This window comes from Lycium barbarum, chromosome 3 (assembly GCF_019175385.1).
Source record: "Lycium barbarum isolate Lr01 chromosome 3, ASM1917538v2, whole genome shotgun sequence".
Taxonomy (NCBI): domain Eukaryota; kingdom Viridiplantae; phylum Streptophyta; class Magnoliopsida; order Solanales; family Solanaceae; genus Lycium; species Lycium barbarum.
In genome coordinates, this window is record NC_083339.1 from 121,911,736 (window position 1) to 121,924,699 (window position 12,964).

Below are 12,964 nucleotides of genomic sequence, written 5' to 3' on the forward strand. Positions count from 1 at the left end.
GTCTTCCGATGTTTGACCCCCCGATTCAAGAGCGACTGTTTGGCCATAGATTCCTAAAAAAAAATAGAAAATTTTGATTTCGATAAAGTTTTTCAAGTTTGAAAATGTGTTTGATCATAATTTTTCAAAACTTATTTCACTTTTTGTTTTGGAAAACATGAAACATTACTTATACCCATAAGTTCTAAAAACTATTAAGAATGTCCAATCATACATAACGTACTTGTTAATCCCAATTTCTGCAGAACATGATATTTTAATAACAACTGCTAATAACACACTAGCTACTACGATTCAAATTACAATACAAAGATTCATCTGTGCAAGAAAAAAATAGCAGTAGTAACAAGCTATTCTTTAGTATAATATTCTTTTACTGATTGGGCACAACTTAACTAGTTCAATTTATAAAAGAGACTACTTTCATTGTGGAAACATGGTAGAGACAACCGTAATGGAGGAACATGGTAGATAGAATTAGTGGAGTAACAAATAGATTTTTTTTTTTTTTTTTTTTATAAAACACAAAAGTTTGGGGTAGTTTTTAAAAGTTTTGAAAAGGCCAAGATCTATGCCAAGACATAGATCTTGGCCCCAAAATAGGTTTAAGCTAGAATTTGGGATTTGAAGATATGTTTTCAAAATCTGTTAGAATTTTATGGCCAAATAAAGATTTGAAAATAAATCTTCAAAATATGCTCTCAAAATCTACGGCCAAACGGGAGCTAAGAGTACTTCTTCCAAAATTAGGTGGTCCCCTTTTCTCACATAAAAGCGATCAGAATTCGAACACGGCACTTTTACTGGGAAGGATTATTTCATTTCAAAATTTCATAATAGTATCATTGAAATAAGAAATAAGAGAAATATTCGAACTTTAATCTTTTATTTTCTAATTTAAATAATTTAGAAATGGAATGTGAGTAAGCGAGGGGGTGTAAGGTGGCTAGGGTAGGTGCAACGGGATGTGGGGTGCGTGGGTGGGTTGGGGTGTGTTGTTGTGTTTATATTGATTTGTAAAATATTTCCCTCAAATTTGTAAGGTTAACATTTTTCTTCATTTTCTCCCATTTTGAGAAAAACATTGTCTAGAAAAATATTTTTCTAAATATTTAGTGCAACCAAATAAGGAGAAATAGGAAAATATTTTTTGTCATACCAAACACACCCTAAATTGATGTATAGTGTCAAATTTATTTACAGTTTGTTATTGTTCTTCGTCATTAAATTATAATCGTCAAATTTATCGATTCGTACTATAGTGATTAAATTATTCCATTCTAAATAATTTAAGGGCAAAATTAATTATTGTTTATTATTTTGGAGCAACAATTAGTGGGAAGGGTATTTTTGAACTTCTTGACTTGTGTGAAAGGGTCTTTTTGAGCTAACTGACTAACAACGGGGCATTTTGTATAAAAACAAAAAATGAATTGGAAGAAATATCACATTCGGACAGTTTAGGCGTATTTTGACCCTTTTCCTTAACTTCTAATTTTCAAAGAGCGTTTATATAAAACAAAAGAATGCTCAACCATGTACGTAATTATACTTTTTTAATCAAACACGACATTGAATTACAATATAATTACTTTATGACAAATAAACATGTTACTTGTACGCTATAATTACTAGTGTGTTTAATTACTATCCTAATAACAGTTTTCAAAATGAACATTAAGTGCTTGAAATTTTATAAATAAATAAATTACATATTGGAATACTCAGGGAGGTGAATGTATAATTACAAGATCTACAAGGGCGGTAAGTGGAATTTACGCTTAGATAAGAGATATACGGCGTCGTTCTCAGCAAGGGGAGATCTAAACCCTAAAAAGCACCAATATAAGCTTCCTGAAGAAAAATAAAAACCCATTTGCGGTGAGAGAGATAAGATGCAGATCTTTGTGAAAACCCTAACAGGGAAGACCATAACCCTTGAAGTTGAATCCAGCGATACCATCGACAATGTCAAGGCCAAGATTCAGGACAAGGAAGGTATTCATTCTTTTTCTTACTTCAATTGCTTCTTGTCATTCATGTGGCCATCTCTAATAGTATGAATTTTATGGGCTATGTGTAGGTATTCCACCGGACCAGCAGAGACTGATCTTTGCTGGTAAACAGCTTGAAGATGGGCGTACACTGGCTGATTATAATATCCAAAAAGGTTTGTATTTGGATTAAAACTTGGTAATATAAGTGATTGTTTGCTGCTTCTTTAGTTAATATATTTGTATGTAACAGAGTCGACTCTGCATCTTGTTTTGAGGCTCCGTGGTGGGATCATTGAACCATCTCTTATGGCATTGGCCAGGAAATACAACCAAGATAAGATGATTTGCCGCAAGTAAGTTCTCCACTTAGTGCTTTAGCACAACATGTCAGAATTATCATGTGGTTGGTAGGAAAAAATATAACTGTTGTGGAAAGGTGTAATTATTTCACTTTAAGATGGCCCGTTCAAGAATGTTTTTGTGGTAGAATCACAGTCCTGTATGAATGCGAGCTTAGATGGCATTAGGGTATCATTGTCCTGACTTTTGCCACTGACAGTGAATTTTAAAAACTTGCATCATGGGGATGAAATGGAAATGAATTTGAAGATGGTGGATGGTAAGCCGTGGGTGGGTTTAGTCCAAAAAACAACCTCTGTGGTCGAACGAAACTAACGCTATTAGTAGCTGTTTTTACTCTGATTCTAGCTTGCAAACTTCAGAGCTCTCTGCTTAGCTAAAGGAAAAATTAAGGGTTCTTAGAGGGCATATGCTGGGTGAAAATCTACCAAATATTATCTGGCCACGGTCTATGAATTCTGTTTCTAGATCCTTCACTTTTGCTGTTTTATTACACATTTGTGTTTTAATATTTTGTACCATTTCCATAGATATGTTACGGAGTAAGCATGAGAAGGTAGTGGCTTGTATATGGTGCACTGATGTTTTTCAAATTAGTTTTGAAATAGTAATATGGTGTACCGAAAATCTATTATTTGCTCAAGAAACTGTTGAACAAGTTAGTTTTCACTTTTCTCATTGTTATATCATTCGAGGACTTATGATTATTGCACCATGCAATAAGTTTTGAGTGCTCGCCAAGGTCGTTCCCCTCTAGTTCTTGGCTTTTATATTTGCAGTGGTGAAAAAGAAATTTGCATGTGGACTTGTGTTTTTTATGCCATCCATATATCCAAAATTCTAGTGTATAATCACGTTTTCACTGTAGGTGCTATGCCCGTCTGCATCCTCGTGCCGTGAACTGCAGGAAGAAGAAATGCGGCCATAGCAACCAGGTATCATCTTGAGAATTTTCTGCAAGATTTTGTATCTGTATGTTGTTCTACTTGACTCAATACATTAAACTGTTTCTTTTGTTACTTGCTTTGCAGTTGAGGCCAAAGAAGAAGATCAAGTAGAGAGGCAGTTGCATTTCCTGTCTAGATGCTATTCAAATTGGCATCATTTTGTAGTTCTTCTGCTTAGCTCACTTTTTGGTGGATCTCTATGCCAATTACATGATTTTGTAGTTCTTTTGCTTAGCTCACATTTTTGTGGACCTATCGTTGTCTGTTTAACTGCCACACATTTGTTTCAACTCCAGTTCCATTTACAAAAAGAATTTTGTGCTTGTTTTGAGTTTGGTATGACCAGCTGTGTATTTTATTCTTTATCCTCACCAAGTTCCAATCCCATGTTTCTGTTCTTACCAACAGAACATATCTAGATTCTAGACTAGTTGAGGAAATGTTGACACTCTGTGGTGATTCAACACTTTTAGCCTTGATATTAGTAAATATTTTTATCAGGGAGAGGATAGACATTATACCGTGTACACATCTACTTTGGTGATATTTGAGAAGATGCCTATTTAAAGAGCAAATGATCTGTAGTTACCGGTTCCAAAAAAATAGCAAATGATCTGTGAAGATGATTCGAATGTGTACATTAGTGTCCTACAGCTCGATTGTGGCCTTCTCCAAGTATATCTTCCTAGACGTATCCATTGTGTAGAGAAGTTATCACTTTGTCTGAAATACGTTTTGGATCATCTTTTGTGGAGAATCAAGAGCTGCGTATTCTAATTGGAGCAATTCATCAGAAGTGAGTTGCCAACCAAGGGCTCCTAGGTTCTCTTCAGCTTGTTTTACAGACTTGACTCCGGGGATAGGAATTGTACCCTTGCATATACACCAGTTGACAGCTACCTGCATTGCTATTTTATGTTAATAGCATGCAAAGGAATTAACTACCAACATGCAGTGATAGCGCGTAGTTTGTGAATAATATCAATGAATTAGTCTAAGCATGAAAACAGTGTCTAATTCTTTGCAAGCATACAAACAGCTTTTGCTGGAATAGTCCTATCTTATGATTAAGCCAAAATATCCCCTGAGATCGTCTGCAGGGTTTCCAAGACTAATGGACGTTTGTTTTCCAAATAAACGCCATGGATAGTTGATAACCTCTTTCCTCAATTCCAGTTCAATGGAAACTTTTTTCGACGAAAGACTAATTGTTAAAGCAGTACTTCGCAAGCAGACAGACTTGGTCATAAATTCATACAATTAATTGCATAGTGGAACTAAAACTGTACCGATATGAAGCAAAATAAAAGGAAGAACAATTCCTTGGTAGACGATGTTAATTGATAAATCATAAGAGTATTTGAGAAAGAAAAAAAGAACTGATGATGAAAGCATACTTTAATTGACAAATGGAAGGCCACATTTTTCCATTTAACGTGCATCTGCCAACTTCACAATTGCGAGCAAGAAAACAGACTGAAACTGTCAAGTCAATGAAGCTGGAGTGAAGAGAAACACAAACTACTAGATTCTTTTATAACTTTGTGGACTAAGGTTTGTAGCTCCAAAACGATGTGAGCATAAAAATTAGCTGAAGTACATACACACTGCTTCTTGCAAGTGTACAGCTGTTACCAGGTTAAAAGGAGAAACTATACTTTCAAAAGATCGTATTGCAAATCCAATACAATACGGAGACATGCTCCACTTCGCAAAGGTTAGCATTAGAAGTTACAGAAGGTCTATAAATAGAAGAAGCAACTAACCCAAGCTAGAGGAAGTTCTAAAGATGGAGCCTAAATATCAAGAAACAATACTCAAGGCAAACGTGATGGAAGGTTACTGTAGTGGAATTAACTCCCAAAGGCTTTTGGAAGTGCATCCCAGTGTATCATTTATGAAAGCTCTGATGGTGACTAGAAGGAAGGCGGTTTACCATTTGAAATGAATTAATGTTGTATACTTAAGTCAGTTAAACTTAATATTTAACAATGGCAGCCTACCTACTGGTTCTCAAAAGCAAATACAACAACAACAACAACCCAGTGAAATCCCACAACGTGGGGTCTGGAGAGGGTAGAGTGTACGCAGACCTTACTCCTACCAAGGTAGGACGGCTGTTTCCGAAAGACCCTCGGCTCAATTAAACGCATAAAAAGAGGTCAGATAAGGCTAAGAAATTCAAAGCGATATGGAAGTTCTCAAAAGCAAATATTGTTCATAATTTCAAAGCTGTAACCTTGTAATCTATTCACTTTTATGAGTTGTTTGGCTAACGAACTAGCTATAATCCACTTATAAGGGATAAATAGTTCATGCATTGTAATGATATGAGGATCGTTATGCAAGGGTTGCAATATCAAAGTCAATAGTAAAACTTCCGTGTACTTTTTACGTATTATGTGTTCCTATCCATCCAGGTATTGCTAATACGCATATTCTTGTTCCACATTTTACCTAGTTAAGTTATGCTAAATGTTGGTGTTAGTAATGTGAGATTGTCTATTGAAATCAAATTATGTATTAGTTATGTAGAATTGTATAACGAGATTATCTCATCTTATACGGTCCTTGTTATATGTTGATGAGGCAATGACTGATTATTTGAGAATTTATATATGGAGCCACAGTTTTATATGATAAGGCAATTGCTGGTTATTTCATTATTCATGTAGAGCCATAGTTCCTTTGCTTTTCTTTTTTCCTTTTTTAATTTGACTAGCAGAATTCACTATTAAGGGCACCAAAGCACATTTTTGATTCCATACTTACTACATCAAGATAGACATTTTTTTATTTTTACTGTCCTATCCCACAACAAGCTTGTTGGATGATGAGGCAAATACTGCTTGCTAAGGAGATGATTTCTCAGACATAAGTCCCAGTCCTCAACAAGCAGAGTCTAATCAAGTATATGTACCAGTTTGTATTGCCTCATGGACATGTGATGTCATGGAAAAATCTTAATGTTTAACAATGATGCTAGACCAAAAGCCAGATTTACCATGTGGTTCCACTTTCATGGAAAAACGTTAACTTGCTGACAGGCTTATTAAATGGGGATTGGCTGTACTGCCTATCCTGAAACCAGAGATCACTTATTCCTGGAATGTAACTTTACTAAATGTATCTGGGATAAGATCCTAACATGGGCTCAGAGGACTAAAGTAACTGCTACTATATAGACCAATACATGACTCAGGCTACCAAAAATTCCAAGGGCAAGACTCAAGCTGCCAGGCTGTTCAGAATGATCTTTGCTGAATGTATTCATGTAGTATGGTTGGAAAGGAACCAACGAGTATTTGAGAACAAAATTAGGACTAGTGCTAGCATTGCTAGAGAAATTGGTTATATATGTGCTGTTAGGGCAAAACTTGGACTTAGAACTATGATCCAGCGGTTTACTTTCTAGATCTGTTCTAGGTTGATGTGTTTTCTGTTTGTTTTGTTTCAAGGATAGCAAGCTGAGTAAAAGATATGCTATGGAGCTTTGTAACGGTTCATTGGTGATTAATACAAGTGGTTAGTTACCCAAAAAAAGCACACTTTTGATAGGCAAAATGCTTCTCTTTTCTAGAACAGATAAAAGCTGCTGAGATTTATGTACCTTCTTTTAGTCTCTTAATTCATCTGAATTTCTAAAGAAAGAGCTAACTGAATTTGCAGTGACTTCATGTTTCCTATGTGTTGTTGTCGACATGAATGGATTCTCAAACAGATCCGACATCAAGCTTAAAGTCCAAGATATAGAGGCTACCGAGATGTAAAAAACAGGAGCAGAATGCTTTGCATTATTGCAAACACCAAACTATATGAAAGGCCTATTAGATGAGAAAACTGAAACAGCAATGAGATGCGGTGGCCTGCTTGTTGGTATGAAAAGAACTGAACAGAAAATTTTCGGTTTACCTGTGGTATTGTTTTCCGACGCCGTTGAGCTATTTCTCTCAGTGAGGTAAGTAGTGGCTCCAATCCAGGCAGAATTTGTCTAAAGAGTAATCCCCTACAAGTAATGTTTTACATTGAGACAAGGATCAAATAATAGCTTGAGCTGTACTTGCTCGTTTACTAGTTAGAAAAATTCAACTTGGGAAGAAATTGAGATGTACCTTGGCCCAGATGGAAGATTAGAGGGTGTGTATTTCCCAGTGAGCATACCAAGACCCAAAGGGCTGTATGCTATGACCCGTATGCCTAGAGAATCGCATATATCTTTTATCTCCATCTGATCACTTCCCATACTCAGCAGTGAAAATTGTACCTGATGTTGGAGGGAATCACTGGCTTAAGATAGTGGCACCAAAGCAAAGCAACGACTCAAAGCAAATTTAAGTACAATCTGGTCATATGGAATTTGATGACCACTAACAATGCTTGAACATTAGAGGTGTACGTGACCTCGACGAATTTACCAGATACCTGCTACATCCTACTAGCGGGTACCAGGTAGGTTACCGTCCCATTTTCTTTGACTTAACAGAACTAATACGTTGTTGGTTTTTACCTCTTTTAAACGGCAGAGCACTCTGCATATGGGTAATTCTAACTGAGCACTGTAAATGGAAAAAAATTGTATTTGCTTCTAAAAAGAAAGGTAACTGCATACTTCATAGGTAGGAAAGAAGAGTCAGCACCTGGGCTGAGCACAAAGGAACTCCTCGGTCGTCAAGATATTTGTGTATTTTCAGCAGCTGCTTTGGTCCGTAGTTGCTCACCCCAACTGCACGAACTAAACCCTGCACGAGAGAAAAATTGTAATTTTATTTACGTGCAACAATATGAATCAATCAAGTATTTTCTCCACAGGTGATAATGAAGACCAGATTTAGCAGAAAGTAGATTCAGAATTGCTTTTAAGAGTGACAAAATAGCACTAAAATGTTGATCTCCCCTCGCACTAAATGGTCCAAAAATGCACGTGATTCCAAATAAATACTTTAGTTATTAGTAACCTTCTCGTACATGGCAACTAAACCATCCCAAAGAGCTCGTTCCTGCAGAGGTGCATAATTTGCGGTTGACCAGTGCAGTTGTCCTATTCCAATTTGCTCAATTTGCATCCTATCCAGAGAAGACCTGACACAAAGTTCTATATAACAAAACCTTTTTGTTGCTTCATAAGAAACAGCTAAAATATGAGCCTAATGTCTTTCTTAAAAGTTAGTCGTACCAGATAACAAAGTAGATAAAGTCATTCAGTGCACTTCTGGCAAACGTGTAATTTTAATCAAATGAAGATTTCTACACTAGGTATTTTCCCCCATAAAACTGGAGTTTTGATATTCTGATTATCAGTATGTTCAGAAGAAATGAGCATGAGCAATACTTGCAAGCATTCACAAATTGTCCAGGTGTTAGGCGCCATGGGTATGCAGCAAATTTTGTTGCAATCTGAATGTCATTCTTTACTTGCTTGTCTCCTGAAAGCATAATAAGTCAAAAAGCTTAGAAAACAAAAGAGAATTTGGGTAGTCTTGACAAACTTACTGAGCAGCAAATGCTCAGAGAGCGGTCCAAGAGCATAGCTACTACCCCTTTTCTGTTTCTCTTCTTATTTTGCTAAGAATGGAAGGTATTATGTAACTCGAAGTTTAACAACGTTACAGATTTACTCCCTCCGTCTCATTTTAACTGTCGTTTTAGCTTAAGAAAATTGTCCCAAAATAATTGTCACTTTAGGAATTTAAGATTAAAGTTGACAATTATTTCCAACTATATCCTTAACATTAAAGAAGTACAATAATTTTTTTAATGCTGCTCAATTCTCAAAAAACATGTAATAAATAGGGATATAGTTGATGTAAGGTATTATGTACTCCTTCCGTCCCAATTTATGTTTTTCTTAATGGGCATGAAAAGAGCTTAAACTACAGTTAAAATGGGACGGAGGGAGTACATAATTACTGCGAATAGCAAACAATTCTAGAAAACAACACACAATATTAAACATGAAATGATAGCAAGCTAAACTACATCCAGTGAGCTCTATGTTTCCATAAATGTAAACAATTAGGATGGAAACATAAGTGTCCTGACACTGGATCGATCACACAAATTGCTAATGTAATGATCTACTCCTATTTCCTTAACGGAATGACTACAAGTATCTGATTGGCTATTCAAAACTTCTTAATGAACTAGCCCCTGAAGATAGAATCTTATACATGAATATACCTTTAATGAGAAACAAGAATAAATCAATGTTCACCTGGAAACTCGCGAATGAATTTTCCAAGAAGTTTCTCACTTTGTCCATTCAACCTTCCAGTCCCATAAGAATCAGCCGTATCAAACAAGTTGATACCATTCTCCACTGCAAGATTGAAAGTGCGCTGAAGTTCAGAGTCCATTGAATCTTGATAACCCCATAGAAGTTGATTGCCCCATGCCCAAGTACCAAACCCCATTGGAGATACCCTCAAAGGTCCCATCTTTACCTGTAAATGCAACTCAATTGACCTTTATTTTCTCAAAATTCATGCAGCTAGCAAAAGGAGATGAAATACAGGCAAAAAAAGTACCTTTTGCCATGGCCAGAAACGGGGAATTTTCAGGGATTTGAAACCAGAGGGAGATGGAACAGGATCACTAGTTGAATTGCTGCATCTTATGTAAGGAATAGATTTTGAAGCTGGCAGCGAGATATTCATTGTTCCCAAGTGAGAAAGGACGTACAGTTTGATGCAGTTGGATAATATGAGAATAGTCTGTACCAAAAAAAGAAAAACGAGATTTTTTAGCTGAAAAATGCTATAGATATTAGATAACAAATAAGCTTAATAAAAAGAATGAAGTACTTGACGGCTGTGGGATTTGAACCCACGCCCTTTCGGACCAGAGCCTAAATCTGGCGCCTTAGACCACTCGGCCAAACCGTCCGTACATTATACGGGATGTCTTCTCTCTATGTGTCACTCACACAAAAGAGCACGTCGTTTTTTCGGAGGAAAATTGTGCTTTTTGTCGTGATACTATTCGGACTTTGAGAATCAAACAAAAAAATCTTTGCTTGTGATTTATTCATATGCTCTTTAGATATTTTAAATTATTAATTAATATGACTTTATTTTTTATGTAATTTTTAAATATGTAAATTATTTTTAAAAAAACTTAAAAGATTGTATGTCGGAATTCACGATCAAATTAAAGAAGTTTGACTCTTGAAATTCAAATTGTATCACATAAATTGGGACAGAGGGAGTAACAAATTCTGATTTTTCATCCTTGTTATGTCTAGCTAACCATAAATGTGTGTCCCTATTCTAGTGAATTTTCAGAAATTTAATGAACTATTAACCATTACATTATTCAATTATCTATATTTGATGTTAAGTAATTGTAGTGCTGCTTTATATGTGAAGGTAATACAAATTAACAAAATAATGTAAATGTCATATATTTATTAGGTAAAGGAATTAAATATTTGTATTTTAATTAATTGGAGGTTAAATGTGCTTAAATATATGTTACAAGAGTCAAAACTAAAATGTATTGATAACTGAGGGATAAAAAATGTTGTTGGATCTTCTTCTAGTGAGTGTTCCAGTTAAGAATTTACCTAATTTTCTCAGTAGATTAAGTCATCCTGTTGCTGACTTCAGCTCTCAAGAATTTGTTCATTACTTTCCGTTGGACATGGAAATCTAGCTTTTGTGGTAAGAAACGATCAGATGAAGAAGCAAGCATCGTCCAGACATTTTTATTTGATGAAGAAAAGATCATTTATGCAAAAGGAGTTATTTGTGCAAAAGGAAACAATTAACAGACTTGGGCCTCTTCTCTGGAATGGAACAAGACACACAAAGAGGCCCAATCAGCTATTATCAATACAGAGCCCATTTACAGTACACAAGAAGTATCAAATGAGAATATACTAAGTAATATACCATGTATTTTCTAGATTTGTACATGTATAGGTTCTGGAACTTTCCTAAAATAGTACAAAGAATAAAATTAGTTAGTAGCACAGCCAATCATGTATAGGACAGCTATGAGGTAATAGAAAGTTCTTTTATTCCTTTGTAGTGTATATATACTAGATGTATATTCAGTAAATACAACAAAATATTTCTCCAAATTTATCTATCTTTTCCTATATGGTATCAGAGCAGTAGATATTTCTCTTCCAAATCCAGTCTTTTTTTGTTGAAACTCTGAAAATCTCACAGAAATGGAAGACACAGAAAACTCTCAAACAACCCAAACTCGTTTGCCAATTGCTACCAACCCATTCAATGACCACTCTAGCCCTTTCTATCTTCATCCATCTGATTTACCTGGAATGTTGCTTGTCAACACTCTTTTTGATGGAAAAGGCGCCAAAAATAAGCTTGGCATGATTGATGGTACATATGAAGTGCCAAATCCTTCATCTGCTAACTACAAAGCATAGACCAGGTGCAATGACATGGTCATATCTTGGATCCTCAATTCTCTTTCAAAGGTCATTGTTGAGTCAGTCCTTTATTTAAAAACTGCACAGGAAATTTGGAAAGAGTTAGCAACAAGGTTTGGACAGTGCAATGGACCACAACTTTATCAACTCCAAAAAGAGTTATCAGATGCAGTTCAAGGTAATTCTGATATTGCAAGTTATTTCACTAAAGTGAAGAAGATTTGGGATGAACTTTATGCTTTGATTACTTTTGATCAATGTTCATGTAAATGCATCTGTAATGGTAAGGTGACGACCATCAAGGCACATCAAGATGGGAGGCTAATTCAGTTCCTTATGGGACTGAATAACATCCACTCCAGTGTCAAGAGCACCATCTTGATGATGGACCCTTTACCCACAGTAGGTTCAGCTTATTCTCTTCTCATTCAGAATGAGAAACAGAGGGAGGTGCACATGGAAGCACACCCCTCACAAGCTGCTTTCATGGTCACAAATCAGAAGTACAACAACAGTGGACTGAAGTTTAACAATAACTATCAACAAAAGTATGGGGGAAATGATGGAAAATTCAAAGGAAATTTTGAGAAGCAAAACTCAGGAATGTACTGTACTAACTGCAAGATGACCAATCACAATACTAACAAATGTTATAGACTAATTGGTTTTCCACCAGACTTTAAATTTACAAGAAACAGGAAAACAAGATATCCTGCTCACAGCAATGCAAGTGCTGTTGTTACCACAGATTAGAACAACAATCATGGAGCTTATGATGGAGATATTTCAGCTTTTGGTAAACAAATGACTCCTGAGCAGCAGAGTCAGCTTGCTAATCTTCTTCAGCAATTCAAGTAGAGTGAAACAAGTGAGGCAAATTCTGATGCCAATGTGACTGCCAACTGTGCAGGTTTAATTACTCCTCATTTTAATCCTAGTTCTTATTCCTTTTCTTCAAAAATTCATTCTAATTCATGGATATTAGATAGTGGTGCATCAGAACATATGACATTTGATCTATCCCTACTATCTAATGTTACTTCTTTATCTACAGTTTTGTATGTAAGTCTGCCAAACTCTCATAAGGTCACAGTCACACATAAAGGAAGTGTGACAATTTTACCTAACTTAGTCCTCCATAATGTTCTATTTGTACCAGATTTTAGATTCAATCTTCTTTCTATACATAAATTCACCCTTCAGTTTCATTGTATGTTAATCTTTTTTTTTTCTTTTGGTGCTATCTTTCAGGGCCCTTTCAT

General features: G+C 35.6%; 3 protein-coding genes and 1 non-coding gene across 4 annotated transcripts; 2 read left to right on the plus strand and 2 right to left on the minus strand.

Annotated features, from left to right (window-relative positions):
* Window positions 1-1,843: 1,843 nt before the first annotated feature.
* Window positions 1,844-3,627, plus strand: LOC132632139 (ubiquitin-ribosomal protein eL40 fusion protein). Its single transcript, XM_060347978.1, has 5 exons — window positions 1,844-1,998; window positions 2,084-2,170; window positions 2,248-2,350; window positions 3,226-3,292; window positions 3,389-3,627. The coding sequence occupies exons 1-5, from the start codon at window positions 1,896-1,898 to the stop codon at window positions 3,413-3,415; spliced, it is 387 nt and encodes a 128-aa protein (XP_060203961.1). The 5' UTR covers window positions 1,844-1,895; the 3' UTR covers window positions 3,416-3,627.
* A 213-nt stretch (window positions 3,628-3,840) lies between these two features.
* On the minus strand, window positions 3,841-10,044 carry LOC132632138 (pyridoxal reductase, chloroplastic). The gene is made up of 8 exons (XM_060347977.1): window positions 9,829-10,044; window positions 9,516-9,744; window positions 8,634-8,727; window positions 8,260-8,383; window positions 7,942-8,043; window positions 7,417-7,568; window positions 7,217-7,310; window positions 3,841-4,204 (listed from the first exon to the last, which is right to left on the minus strand). The coding sequence occupies exons 1-8, from the start codon at window positions 9,955-9,957 to the stop codon at window positions 4,019-4,021; spliced, it is 1,110 nt and encodes a 369-aa protein (XP_060203960.1). The 5' UTR covers window positions 9,958-10,044; the 3' UTR covers window positions 3,841-4,018.
* A 61-nt stretch (window positions 10,045-10,105) lies between these two features.
* On the minus strand, window positions 10,106-10,185 carry TRNAL-UAG (transfer RNA leucine (anticodon UAG)). Its single transcript has one exon. It is a non-coding gene; the product is annotated as a tRNA-Leu (tRNA).
* A 1,529-nt stretch (window positions 10,186-11,714) lies between these two features.
* On the plus strand, window positions 11,715-12,455 carry LOC132631224 (uncharacterized). The gene has a single exon (XM_060346823.1). The coding sequence runs from the start codon at window positions 11,715-11,717 to the stop codon at window positions 12,453-12,455; it is 741 nt and encodes a 246-aa protein (XP_060202806.1).
* Window positions 12,456-12,964: the final 509 nt, after the last annotated feature.